This window comes from Rana temporaria, chromosome 4 (assembly GCF_905171775.1).
Source record: "Rana temporaria chromosome 4, aRanTem1.1, whole genome shotgun sequence".
NCBI classification, from domain to species: Eukaryota; Metazoa; Chordata; class Amphibia; order Anura; family Ranidae; genus Rana; species Rana temporaria.
Genome location: NC_053492.1, coordinates 166,055,448 through 166,069,522, shown reverse-complemented (window position 1 = coordinate 166,069,522; position 14,075 = coordinate 166,055,448). Strand labels below are relative to the sequence as shown.

Here is a 14,075-nt window from a genome sequence, read left to right as displayed (position 1 = left end):
TAAAGCGGTGCTTTACCGATAACGCGGCCAGCTGGCAGTGTTAAATTGCTCTTGAGATAATTCAGCTTCACTCCATGCCCATATAAATATAGCGTAGAGAATGTACAGAACTGCCTTCAGCACAGATGGACCCCCCTTGAGCACAGACCCCCCCTTCAGCACACACCCCCCATTCTGCACAAACCCCTCCATTCAGCACAGATGGACCCCCCTTCAGCACATCCCCCCATTCAGCACAGACCCCCCCTATTCAGCACAAACCCCCCCTTCAGCACAGATGAACCCCCTCCCCCATCCCATTCAGTACCTCAGATCAGCCATCAGCATGGCATGGGCACAGCAGGTTCCCTCCCCCTGTGTACACATAAACACTGGAGGGGAAGGCTGCTTCACTCTGCTCTCTGTGTCTGTGTGACATCCGGCCCGGGACTGCTAAGACAGCCCACAGCCGCGAGACTCTTTAACACCTTCTCGATTTTCCAGGGGGGGGTCAATTGCCCCCCTTTGCCCTATGGAGCGGATGCCCATGTATGGGCAGGCTGATTGTACCCAAGTCAATCCATCAATTGACATGGGTACACCCAGAATTTCGGGTTTTCACATGCGATTATTGCCAGCAGCTATAACAACAAACAATAAAACGGTGTTCTCCCGGCGGGGGAATATTATTGTTCTGCAGGAGGGATTCCCCCATCGGCACTGACTGTGTTGATGGGGGAATCAAGCGATTTTTCTTTCCTGCAACCCGTAGTTACTGGAAAGAAAAACACATCCTTTATGTCCTGCCGCTAAGTCCAAAGAGCTGCATGACATCTCCTGGGCTTATTTCTGTTATTTACATTTGACAGGTTTATTGTCCTGCTGGAAAGACACTCTGGGGATCTGATTGGAGAGAAACAAACAGAGCAGCTATGCCTTCCCCTCCCCACTGCTGCCCTATCACAGAAGCCTTGGTATTTGTGAATGTATTTGCATAATGCCAAGACTTCTGTGATTGGGCAGGAGAAGGGGAGGAGCATGTATAGCAGCTGCAGCGACTCTCCTGTTCAAGATGTAGAAGTACAGAAAAAGCTGTCTCCCAGGAGTAATAGAAAGCTGTCAGATATAAATAATAGAGCTAAGCCCAGGAGGTGTCATGCACCTCGGTGGACTTAACTCATAATGTACCTTTATTTTCTACAAAGGACTCAAATTTCTGGAATTCAGTTTAGTGTCTTATAATAATGTTAAAGCCTAACTGAGCAGCGCTCGGTCGCCCCCTTCCTGACCTGCGGGGCTGCATGCTTGGATAAAGGTCTGGTATGGATTTTTTATTTATTTTTTTAGCATGGGGTTCCCCTTGAAATCCATACCAGACACAAGGGGCCTGGTATGGATGGAGGGGAACCCCACTCTTTTTTTTTTTTTGTGTTTATTTTTCATTGCTGGCATTCTTTTGTTCTCATTCAGCTGTCAGTGGGGAAACCCGCTGGCAGCTGATGGGTCATCGATTGTTAAAGTGGATGTCACAATGTAGAGAATAAGATTTCCTATCAGCTGTGCCCAGTCTTGCCACACAGAGTTAATCCAGCGCTGAGCAATCCTCTTTTTATTGTTCAGTGAAATAAAACAGACTTCCCTATAAAGACTAAAGTTCTTTGCTTGAGTGACAGGTTATTTACATATCTTGTGCACTAGCTTGCAGACATGCACAGCTTCTTGTCTATGTATATTCTGTTGGCTGTTCACACTGAACTGTGGATCACCCCATATTTTGAAAACATTTAATCAAAACACAAAAAAAACAGCCAATCCTGCCAGAGCTGGAGGGGAGAGGAGACGAGGAGAGGGGAGGGGGATGTGAATTGTGCACGTCACAGAAGCTGTGCATGTCTGCAAGCTAGTGCACAAGATATGTAAATAACCTGTCACTCAAGCAAGGACTTTGGTCTTTATCTGGAAGTCTGTTTTATTTCACTGAACAATAAAAAGAGGATTGCTCAGCGTTGGATTAACTATGTGTGGCAAGACTGGGCACAGATGATAGGAAATCTTATTCTCTACATTGTGACATAAAAAAAAAAAAACATTTTTGGGTTTACATCCACTTTAAGGACGTGTCGGCCGGTTTCCCAGCCCCCTCCCTAACAATCAGATATTCTTCACACAGAATTCGGACGGGTCGATAAATTTGCGACCAATTCGAATTGCTCTGAAAATTTGGAATTCATTCGAAAATGAATAAACAAAACAAAACAAATCAAATTTCGAAAACAAATCCACAAAATAGAATTAGTAACATAATGAAATTATCTGAAACTAAACAAAACACATTTTTCTGTTCTGCACATGTTTAAAATCTACCCGATTGGACACATTAACAAATGTTGGCAGGAATTTTTAGCTATTCTCTTTTTAAAGAAATACTACATAGATATATCATAAAGCTAAACTCTGGGATAAGCAACTGAATAAATAAAAGCCTGTGTATTCCTATTGGAATCTTGGTGGGATGTGTGTTTTAAGTCCAGTCTACTCTCTCCTTGTTTAAGGTCTTATATCTACCCCCCCTCCTGTGGTTTTCTGCATGTGTTTCATCAGATTTGTTGACCCGTCAGAATTGGTAACGGAAGTGATGTTTCGACGCCACCATCTTGCTACACCCTGCACTCCTCCATAGTAAGGATACACTGAGAAGGGGGAAAGCAGACATCTTGTTACACCCACCAGAGTTTTGCATTTTACACATATTAACAGTATACTGAGTTTATATAGTGAAATACAGCAGTTAGAAATTTTAAAAACCGCGGACGTCTGCCAGATTAGCAAACCTATGAGATCAGCAGGCTTGCCGCTGCTTTTAAAATTCAACATCTAACCAGTCAGACGGAGTTCTAAGTACTGGATTTCACTATATAAGCTCGGTTTACTGTTATAAATACATGTAAAATGCAAAACTCCGGTGGGTGTAACAATATGTCTGCTTTCCCCCTTCTCAAGCCTCATACACACGATCGGATATCTGATGGAATCTAATCCGATGGATTGTTTCATCGGATATCCGATGAATCGGACTTTCATCAGTCTTGCCTACACACCATCAGTCAAAAATCAGACCGTGCCAAAACGCGGTGACGTAAAATACTACGACGTACTGAGAAAAATGAAGTTCAATGCTTCCGAGCGTGTGTCGACTTGATTCTGAGCATGCGTGGATTTTTGACCGATGGACTTCCACACAGACGATCGTTTTTTTCTATCGTTTTTTTATCCATAGGAAAAATGTAAAACATGTTCTATTTTTTTTCACCGATGGAAAACAAACCGATGGGGCCCACATACGATCGGTTTGTCCAATGAAAACGGTCAGTTTTCATCGGACAAACTGATCGTGTGTACAGGGCTTCAGTGTATCCTTACTATTGAGGAGTGCGGGGTATAGCAAGATGGGGGCGACGAAACGTCACCTCCGTTACCAATTGTGATGGGTCGTCTAATCTGACGAAACTCAGGCAACCTGCAGGAGGTTGACCTGTTAGGTCTCTCAAACAGCTCTGCTCTCTGCACAAGCTAGGTGTAGAACAGTGATGATGTCACCTCTACTTATACAATGTAATAAATAGGTTTGCAAAGGCATTTGGTGCACACAAAGTGGATTTATATCCCTTGTAGCTATTGAGGAATTTATTTAAATGAAAGTTTTCGCATACAGAGTTCCGGTTTATATTAAAGGCCCATTCCCTTTTAAAGATTGTGTTATATACAAAGGTTGAGTCGTTTTTTTTGTACAGTTTGGGCTAGATTCAGGTAGGGGGGCGTAAGTTTGTGGGGGCGTAGCGTATGTTATTTACGCCGCCACAATTTAGAGAGGCAAGTGCAGTATTCACAAAGCACTTGCTCCGTAAGTTTCGGCGGCGTAGCGTAAATCTGCCGGCGTAAGCGCGCCGAATTCAAATTGTCAAGAGGTGGGCGTGTTTTATGTAAATAAAACAAGACCCCACGTAAATTACGTTTCTCACGAACGGCGCATGCGCCGGCTGTGAACGTATCCCAGTGCGCATGCTCCTAATCACGTTGCAAATAGTCAATGCTTTCGGCGTGAACGGAATTTACGCAAAGCCCTATTCGCAAACGACTTACGCAAACGATGTAAAATTTTCAAAATTCGACGCGGGAACGACGTCCATACTTAAAGAGGAGGTTCACCCATAGCGAACACATTTTCTCCTTAGCTTCATGCTCGTTTTGTCTTGGGGAATCGGCTATTTGTTTTAAAATATGATCCGTACTTACCCGTTTACGAGATGCATCTTCTCCGCCGCTTCCGGGTATGGGCTGCGGGACTGGGCTTTCCTTCTTGATTGACAGTCTTCCGAGAGGCTTCCGATGGTCGCATCCATCGCGTCACGATTTTCCGAAAGAAGCCGAACGTCGGTGCGCAGGCGCAGTATAGAGCCGCACCGACGTTTCCGCTTCTTTCGGCTACGAGTGACGCGATGGATGCGACCGTCGGAAGCCTCTCGGAAGACTGTCAATCAAGAAGGAACACCCGCTCCCGAAGACCCATACCCGGAAGCGACGGAGAAGATGCATCTCGAAAACGGGTAAGTACGGATCATATTTTAAAACAAATAGCCGATTCCCCTAGACAAAACGAGCATCCATCTAAGGGGAAAAGAGAAAAAAAAAAACGAATTGGGTGAACTCCCGCTTTAACATTGGCTATGCCTCATATAGCAGGAGTAACGTTACGCCGGAAAAAGCCTTACGCAAACGACGTAAAAAAATTTGACGGGCGCATGTACGTTTCTGAATCGGCGTATCCAGCTCATTTGCATATTCTACGCTGAAATCGACGGAAGCGCCACCTAGCGGCCAGCGTAAATATGCAACTAAGATACGACGGCGTAAGAGACTAACGCCAGTCGGATCTTAGCCTAATTTCAGCGTATCTTGCTTTCTGAATACAGAAAGAAGATACGCCTGCGCAGCTTTGAATTTACGCGGCGTATCAATAGATACGCCGTCGTAAATTCTTGCTGAATCTAGCCCTATGTTTTTTAGTTCATGTTATATTCCATTGATTTTTATATTTTAAAATAAATATTAGTGTTATGGTTGCTTCCGTGTACAATTATAGGCCGTAATGCATTGCCTACTACAGCAGCATGTTCATGAATTCCTCAATTGAGAAGAATTTATGATGTATGACAATGTCACCTGCAACTTTTATTGCCAAAATAGACCACAGAAGCTGATTTATTGTCTGCAAAAGGTAATGGCCATCATAACTGAGAGTGATATCTCATGCTTTCTGCTGCATTCAAGCTGGAAAGGGTGACGGGAGGAGCATCAGGTTAATGTATTATTTCATGGACCAGCCAGTGCTGTGTGACCTCTTAAATATGTGAAATTAATATAAGATCTATATCTTCCTTGCACGTGTAGGGATTTCATGGAACTGAAAATAACATACGTTTCAGTGTCTCTGAAAAATGAACCCCCAACTCTAATGAACCCCCCCCGTTCGTGATGGGAGACACAACAATTTATTATAGTAATCTCCACAAACATATTTCAATGGAACGATTATCTATAATTCGGAACAAACACAGTTGTTTATTGATTGTCATTGTTTCATGATCATCCTGTCAAATATCATTGCTTTCTAATATATGGTTTTCTCCTCTAGGATCAATTCTGTTTATGGGAAAGGTGACGAATCCAGATCTGAGTGATGTAAGAGGTCGAGATGTAGAATCGTTATAAATAGAATAAACAGTCACATTTTTGGAGCGGTTCTCAGTGTCCAGCCAATGAAAATCAAAATATGTCAGCGATTTTCTTGTCATTACATGTGACATATCTTATATTTACTGCCTAGAATGGTGAAGGGTTTGTAACAGGACATATTATTAATCATAAAAATAACCAATATAATACAATATCAGAAATGGAAGGTTAATGAGACATCGCTCCATCCATGAACATGGTGTATGTCTCGTTACTCTGCAATGCCCTTTTCACCATCCATGGCCAATAGATGTTAGATATGTACATGTGGTAAAAAGCTATGATTGGTAACTTTTCTTCATTAATAAAAGCATTAACAAATATAATTAACAGATTTTCCAGTCTATGATAAGAACTGATGATTGAGATCATTATGTTACTTATTCACATCCATTGATTTTAGTGTGCTACAATGCCGGTGTATATTTTACTTACTGTATATGCATGTAGGGGTATCATTAAAAATGAATAGCAGTGGATTACAATGCATATACTTTACTTGTGTGTTAACATATAGTAATGTGTATATGTGAATGGGCCCTAAAAGTGTAAAGCTGGGTATACATGTACAGATGGTGGAACACCAGAACAGCCAATGGCTGCATCTCTGATCAGTGTATTTTAGTGGGGGTGGGGGGCTGGGGGAGCTACTCCTGGCAGAATACAATAACTCAGTGGAAGAGATCCCTGCATTAAAATTGCTTGTGAGGCTATATATACCCTGCTTTTAGTGGCAGCCTATCCATTAGGGGCGCACGGGTGCCACCCCCCCATCCATGCGCCTGGCCCCCTGAATCTACATGCAGGGCGCAGGACCATGGATTCCAATGGGGGTGGGGTGTGTTTTTCTTTGAAGCATGTGATTCGAGCCAGAGGCTCTAATAGGCTTCAAAAAAGGGTGGGCTCATGGCGCAGAGCACTTGCCAATCAGGAAGCGGGTCTTGAGACCTGTCACCCGATTGGCAGAAAGGACAGGCGATCCTTTTGGGTGCCTAGGAGGAGGAGGGAGGAGACACACAGCGGAAAGCCACCATGATGCAGAAGAGGAGGAGAAGACACAGGAGCCGCTGCCTGCCGCTCGTAGGAATGCTGCTCTCCCGCAATGTAGATGGTGTAGGTGCCAGGTCTGAAAAAATAAAAATTATAGTCTACACCCTTCATCTCCATACCCCCCCCCCCCCCACCCCACTCGATCCCTACTGTACTGCCAGTGTAGCAGTCTGGGGATTTGAAATCTCCCCTCTTTTTCTCCTTCCAAAATAGATCAGATTGATTCTGATTGTCAGTGCCAGTGGCGGCCCATCCATAATTTTTTTTTAAAGCAAGGGGTTTGAGTCAGAGGCTCTAATTGGCTTCAAAAAGGGTGGGCTCGGGGAAATGAGCACTGCGCCCTGAGCCCACCCAGTTGTGTGACAATAGCGAATAATAATAATCGCTATGGTCTTCCTGATCAATCAGGAAGCGGGTGAGACCCGATTGGGTGAGAGTAGAATCGGTCGTATTGGCCACCAGGCTGAGGGAAGCCACGCAAAAGGAAGCCATTGTGAAGCCCGAGACACGGAGGAGGAGAAGTTGCAGGAAGAAGCCTAAGGGTGGGGGGTGGCGTTGTAAGTGCGGGGACGACCAGCCACCACTGGTCAGTGCTAATTGCCTGATTGTTACTGCTTTTGATCAGATTCACTCTGATTCATCCCAAAAGCCCTACAGAACGGTGAAGGGCCACGATTTCAAATCCCTGGGCCATTACACTGTCTGTGTGGGCATCGGCAGCTCATAATCCATGGAGGTAAGTAGAGCAGGGACAGGGGGGGGGCTACTGTTTTTGGAGAAAGTGGATTAATCCTATAGTGTTAGTTGCTGATACTCTAAAGCAGGCATGTCAAACAGCAGACCGAATGGAGAGGATTACATTTTCAAGGGAATTACGGTATACAGTATCCACTGTGCTTCACATTATGTCTACTGAGAGTCCCACCTACCTATAGGTGGACTTACGTTTTTCTTCATGCACTGCATGGAGCATGTTGGCATGCCAAGACTAGAGCAGAAGATGATGTAACTGCTATGCCCATGGACACAAGTTATGTAATCAGTGGCTGTCCAATGGCTGAAGAAGAGGAACACCATTGGAGTTAGTGCCATTTGGAGCCATCGCTGATGAAGGGCACACTGACAAGACTTTGTTTCACAATAATTGCAGTAAAATAAAGCTACGGTACTATGGATCTTAAAAAAAAAAAATTGTAACAGTATTTAAGTCTCAGAAAAAGGAGCTATAAAACATTTAGCTGCAAAATTATGCAGGGAAGTGTAATATCAACTGGAGAACAGCTTAAGTTGTATCTATCCAGTTATCCAGAGGTGGCTAACTTTGTGAATATAGGGAGCCTCAAAAGTGCCCCCCCCCCCCAACAAGTAAAAAGGACACAGTTGCTTAGTATTTAAAAATTTGCATTGCATTACCACGAGGTAAAATGCATGTTTTATCATCCGTTACGTCAACACGCTTTTGCAATACTGGCAATGCACTGACACTGCAGCACACCACAGTGCACTTGCAGTGTGTTGCATTAAAAAAAATACTGTCTGATTTGTAGTGCATTATTATGCGCTGCCAGTGCCAACTCATGCAAAATAAATAGGCTGCCTTAGCAAAATGCACATTAACATGCAACGTGTAATGTCCTTCAAAGATGTAAAGAGGTGTATATTCAAAGAGCAATTTTGTATTTACAACAGTCAATTTAACTCACAATCATTGTAAAGAAACACACATTCACTGCTACCTTCTTTTAGCCTAGGTCCATACTCGTGCTGCTGCATAATCATGCGGTTTTTGCAGTGCGTTTTTGTAGCATGTTTTTACATGTGTTGTTGATGTTTTCATGATCATGATTATATATCAGACAGGAGGCTCATATCTTATGCATTATCTTTCTTTTATTAATGCTCACAGCAGAAAAGTGTTTCTAAAAATCTTCAGTGTAAAAAACTAAAACAACTACCACCCCCAGCAGTCCGTACAGTCACTAACCACGCCCCAACGGGGTCTCCATAAAAGGGGGCTGCTTGTGGTGGTTCCTTCTCTTTCTTTCTGCTCACAGGATCAGATAAGTACATTTATTTTATCATCAGTTGATGTCAGTTTTGTTACTAGGGAATTTCAGGGATCCTTCCAGCCCTGTTCCTTTTTCTTCCCTCTGTGTACACTGTTACATTATTATACTATATATATACCTACTATATATACCTATCTAGTGTTTTTATTGTACTATATATATACCTACTATATATACCTATCTAGTGTTTTTTCCAAATTATTTTCCACTGTCTTATTTCCCTAGATGGTTATTTTGACAGAAGTTTTTTCTCTTAGACCGCGTTGTTTCCGTTTTTATAACAGCAGCGTTATTACTATATACCCCGCTGCCTTTCCCGCCGCGTTCCCGGCATTTTACCTCCTTCTGAGGGAGAACACGTCTCCCTCAGCTCTTACTGCAGTCAGCGCGCGTTCAGGGGGGGCGGAGCGTCTTCTCCGATCGCTCCTCCAATCAGCGCCCAGCGGCCGAAGTCTCGCGAGACTTCGTTCCCGGGCCGCTGGGGCAGCCTTAGCTCCTCTCCCTTCCGTCGCCATTCGGCGCCTACGGAAGGAGAGAGAACAGTTGGAGCCTGAGGCACTTCAATTTTCCCCTGCATCACCGGGTAATAGCGCTCCCGCTCACACCCTTTCTATATACATCCCTAGCAGGTTATATCACGCAGGGGATAGAGCACATAACATCCCTAACAGGATATATATATCTTTACTGCAGGCTTAAAATCCCTGAGAGAGCCATACGGTTTGCATACAGTAGATGCTTATATTGAGATACTGTACAGCATAAACTTTATACATAATCTAAAAAATTACTGTCACACTAGTTGAGTATTATAATACAGACTACAGACCTATATTGATAATGTCTGAAAATAACTCTCAATCACTTAATGGAGAGGGTAATCCCAATAGCACTTCTCATAACTTAAGTGCTGCACAACTGCAGGACATTATCCAAATGTCCATCCAAGCAGCCCTGGCCTCCACTACCCCGGCCGCTTGGTCGCTACAGCCCACTGTGGCACCTACACCACCGCCTCAGAGCGGCGAACCACCTTTAAAAAAGGGTAACGTCTTGCACAAAAGAAAGCACACCCTGGTGGTACTTGACTCCCCGGCAGGGGAAGACAATAGCGTGCATCAGGTAGCCCCTACCACGGGCCACCGTCCCCAGCATCTATCTGACTCTACTCGACCCCTGGACCCCAGGGAGACTCAAAAGGGGTATAGGTCCGCTAGAAGGACTAAGCCGGACTCCTACGAGGACTCCTCCGCGGAGGAATCAGCCGGTTTTTCTGACGAATCAGAGTTTTCAGATTCCCAATCTATCACTCATGATGCTGGGGCCACGGCGACTGACACAATCGCCAATCCTGTTACACAGGACGATGTCCTCCTGGACGCTTTAGGGGAACCATTATTCCACCCGGACGCGATTACGCACCCACGGTCCGGGGACTGGACACCCCTGCCACATGTGGCACAGTATGTTGAGTTATGGGCCAGGAAATCCCTGGACAGAACAGCTCGCAACAAATTGAGGGCTGAGTGCCCCAGACCCTCGTTACCCAAGAAAGTGGTGGCTACCCCGGAGGTAGACCCAGTCCTTACGAAATACCTGATCAAAACAGGTAAATTTCAAAAGAAGGGCATAGAGAGGTCCTTTAGGTCAATACAAGATCGCGTCCTGGATCTTATGGGACCATTGACCAAAATCCTCAACTTGTCCGAACAAGCAGTAACCTCGGGACAAGCAGTTGATTTACCACAACTGAGAGGTTGGGCGCAAAGAGCCCTATGTTTAGCAGGCACCGCCAATACGGCATGTTCTGTAGAACGGCGCAGGTCCATCCTGATGCGCCTGGATCCCCAACTCTCACACCTAGCAGAGTCTGAACCCGGCCCATCGGCCGAGGGCATGCTATTTGGGGACTCAGTCATAAAGGACATTAACAAATTTGTCGGCCTATTTTCCAGCTTAGATAAAGCGCAAAGCTCTTTGAGACGCACAGGAACCAATAAGGTTTTCAACAGGGCCGGCAGAAGTAGAGGCCGTTCTGCCGGCCGCGCTAATTTTTACAGGCCACAGGGTAGAAATTCCGCCCAATACCAGTACCAGGCTCCAACCTACTCCGCTCCGGTGGCTCAGCCAGCACCGTTTTTCCCTCCCAGAGGCAGACCCTGGCGCGGACGTGGGGGACGCGGATACCCTCGATCCAGACCCTATACCGGTGAGTTTACACTACACCACACTCGATCACATTCCAGTGGGAGGTCGGCTGAGGTATTTTACCCACGCCTGGTCTGCGATTACGGCAGACGCGTGGATTTTAAATTCTGTAGAGGGGTTCGGGATAGAATTACTTACCCTACCACTCCTCAATGTCATTCCTCCTCCCATTCGTTTCTCAAAACGAAACAGCAGGCTCATAGACAGGGAGGTGCTAGACCTGCTTACCAAGCAAGCCATCATGGAGGTAGACCCTTCTTCCCCTGGTTACATGAGCAACCTATTTCTGGTACACAAAAAAGGAGGGGGCTACCGCCCTGTGATCAACCTCAGAAATTTAAATCAACACGTCCAATATCGTCACTTCAAAATGGAAGGGATTCACTTCCTACGAGACCTTCTCCAACCCAGAGACTGGCTGGTGAAAGTAGATCTCAAAGACGCATATCTGACGGTCCCCATACACCCGGATTCCCAGCATTTGCTGCGGTTCCCGTGGAAGGGCAGGATGTGGCAATTCACTTGCCTCCCCTTCGGCCTGTCATCCGCCCCATGGTGTTTCACCAAAATCATGAAACCCGTGGTGGCGGCACTAAGGAGCAGAGGAGTGCGTCTGATCATTTATCTGGACGACATCCTCATTATGGCCCATTCAAAACCCCAAGCTCTCCTCCACATGTCATGGACCATGTCACTCATACAGAGGCTAGGATTCATAATCAACCGCGACAAGTCGGTTCTTATCCCATCCAGACAGATGGAGTTCTTAGGGTTTACAGTGGACACCATCCACTCTACCCTCAGCCTCCCCAAGGTAAAACTTACGCTCATCCGCAAGGAGATTCGTGCCGCCCTCCGCAAGGGATGCCTCTCCCTACGTACTCTGGCCCGGCTGGTGGGCCTGCTGGCGGCCTCTATCCAAGCCATATTTCCAGCCCCTCTGCATTACAGAGCCCTTCAGAGGCTCAAGATCATGCACCTAAGACAGGGCCTCAGGTACTCGGACGAGATACCTCTTTGCCAAGAAACCACCGAGGAATTGAAATGGTGGCTACACCATGCCGTCGAGTGGAACGGCAGAACCATATTCAGTCCCAATCCGGATGTGATCATAGAGTCGGATGCCAGCCGCTTGGGCTGGGGCGCTCGGTGCGGCGTAGCCTCTACAGGAGGGACCTGGTCGCAAGCAGAGACATCCCTCCATATCAATGCACTAGAACTACTGGCAGCTCTGTTTGCTCTCAAGAGCTTCATGCCTCATTCTCCCGCACGCTGTATTCTTTTCCGCATGGACAACGTTGCAGCGGTGCAATATGTCAACCGCCTGGGAGGCACCAGATCGAAAACCTTGGCGTATATCGCGAGGGATTTCTGGCACTTTTGTCTGGCCCACAACATCACTCCTATAGCGGAATACATCCCGGGTATCCTCAACTCCGTGGCCGACTGGAACTCTCGATATCTTCGAGATTCCAGCGATTGGAGACTAGATCGATCAACCTTTCTCCTCTTGCAAGAGCTTTGGGGTCCGCTATCTTTCGATCTATTCGCCTCTCGACTCAACCGTCAACTGCCTCGCTTTTTCAGCTGGAGGCCAGACCCGGAGGCTTACGCAGTGGACGCTCTTCGCCAACCTTGGCCGGAGGGAACACACTACGCTTTTCCCCCCTTTCAAATAATATCCAGACTTCTCCTCCGGATAACCAACCTGGGAGCAACGGTGGTGCTGTTAACACCATGGTGGCCTACCCAACCTTGGTTCCCTCGGTTGCTAGCAATATCGATAGATTTTCCCAGACTTCTTCCCCAACTTCCTCACCTCCTCACCAACCCGACCGGGGATCCTCACCCCCTAGTGCTCGAGAACAACCTTCCACTCCTCGCGTGGCTAGTATCGGGATCCCTTCCCCTGATAGAGTGCTTTCAGAGTCGGCTCGGAACCTCCTCGCCATGGCCTGGGCCCCCGGGACTAGATCGGCATATCGATCAGCCTGGAGACGATGGGTTTGTTGGTGTGATCAACGGCAAGTTGATCCCGTTCAAGCCCCTGTGTCACTAGTGGTTAACTATCTGGCCGACTCCTTTGATTCCGGCAGCTCCTATAGCTCTATTAATATTTACCGGTCAGCTATTTCAGCATATCATCATCCCGTAGATTCCCTACCCATTGGCAGACACCCTTTGGTGTGTCGGCTTTTGAGAGGCGCAAAATTCCAACGTCCCCCCAGGCCTAGATACCAAGCGACCTGGGATGTTTCCAAGGTGCTGGATATGTTCGCCAGTTGGGGGGACAATTCAGATCTCTCCCTTAAAATGTTATCCATTAAACTAACAGTACTTCTATGCCTCATCTCCGTTAAGAGAGTGTCAGATGTTAGAGCTCTGGACATTGCCAGACGACAATTCTCACCACAGGGAGTTGAATTTTCCATTACACGTAGGACGAAAACCGGCATCACATCGGTTTTCTACCCCTCATTTCCGGATCACCCACTTCTCTGTGTCGTTCGTTGTCTACAGACATACGAATCCCAGACCTCTGCTCTGCGCCCCTCGGGCTCTTCACAGCTCCTTCTGTCCTATGTGAAACCCCATCTACCAGTCTCGTCTGCCTCTTTGGCGCGATGGGTTAGGACCGCCATGGATATGGCGGGGATTGACGTCACCCTCTTCGGGGCCCATTCCACCAGAGGTGCCATGGCCACCAAGGTGATCGTCTCAGGAGGCTCTCTTTACGATTTATTGAAAGCAGCGGACTGGTCCTCGGAGACCACGTTCCGCCAATTTTATTTCAGGCCTAGGGATCACATTTCTAGGTCAGTTCTCTCTTAAGGTTATCATATATTATATCATTGATATGTTGTTACATGAGCTTTGAACTTGCATAAGATATGAGCCTCCTGTCTGATATATAATGGGAGATTTTCCTAGCTTGTGACGGAAAATATTAATTATATGAAGACAGGAGGCGAGTAT

At 46.3% G+C, this 14,075-nt stretch overlaps 1 protein-coding gene across 1 annotated transcript in view; it reads left to right on the top strand.

The window, feature by feature from the left end:
- Window positions 1-6,251, top strand: part of SERPINI2 (serpin family I member 2) — a 61,441-nt gene extending 55,190 nt beyond the window's left edge. Inside the window, exon 9 of the mRNA XM_040349304.1 lies at window positions 5,672-6,251. Within this exon, the coding sequence (XP_040205238.1) occupies window positions 5,672-5,748 (77 nt within the window). The 3' untranslated portion in view covers window positions 5,749-6,251. The remainder of the gene's footprint in view (window positions 1-5,671) is intronic.
- The last annotated feature ends 7,824 nt before the right edge of the window (window positions 6,252-14,075 follow it).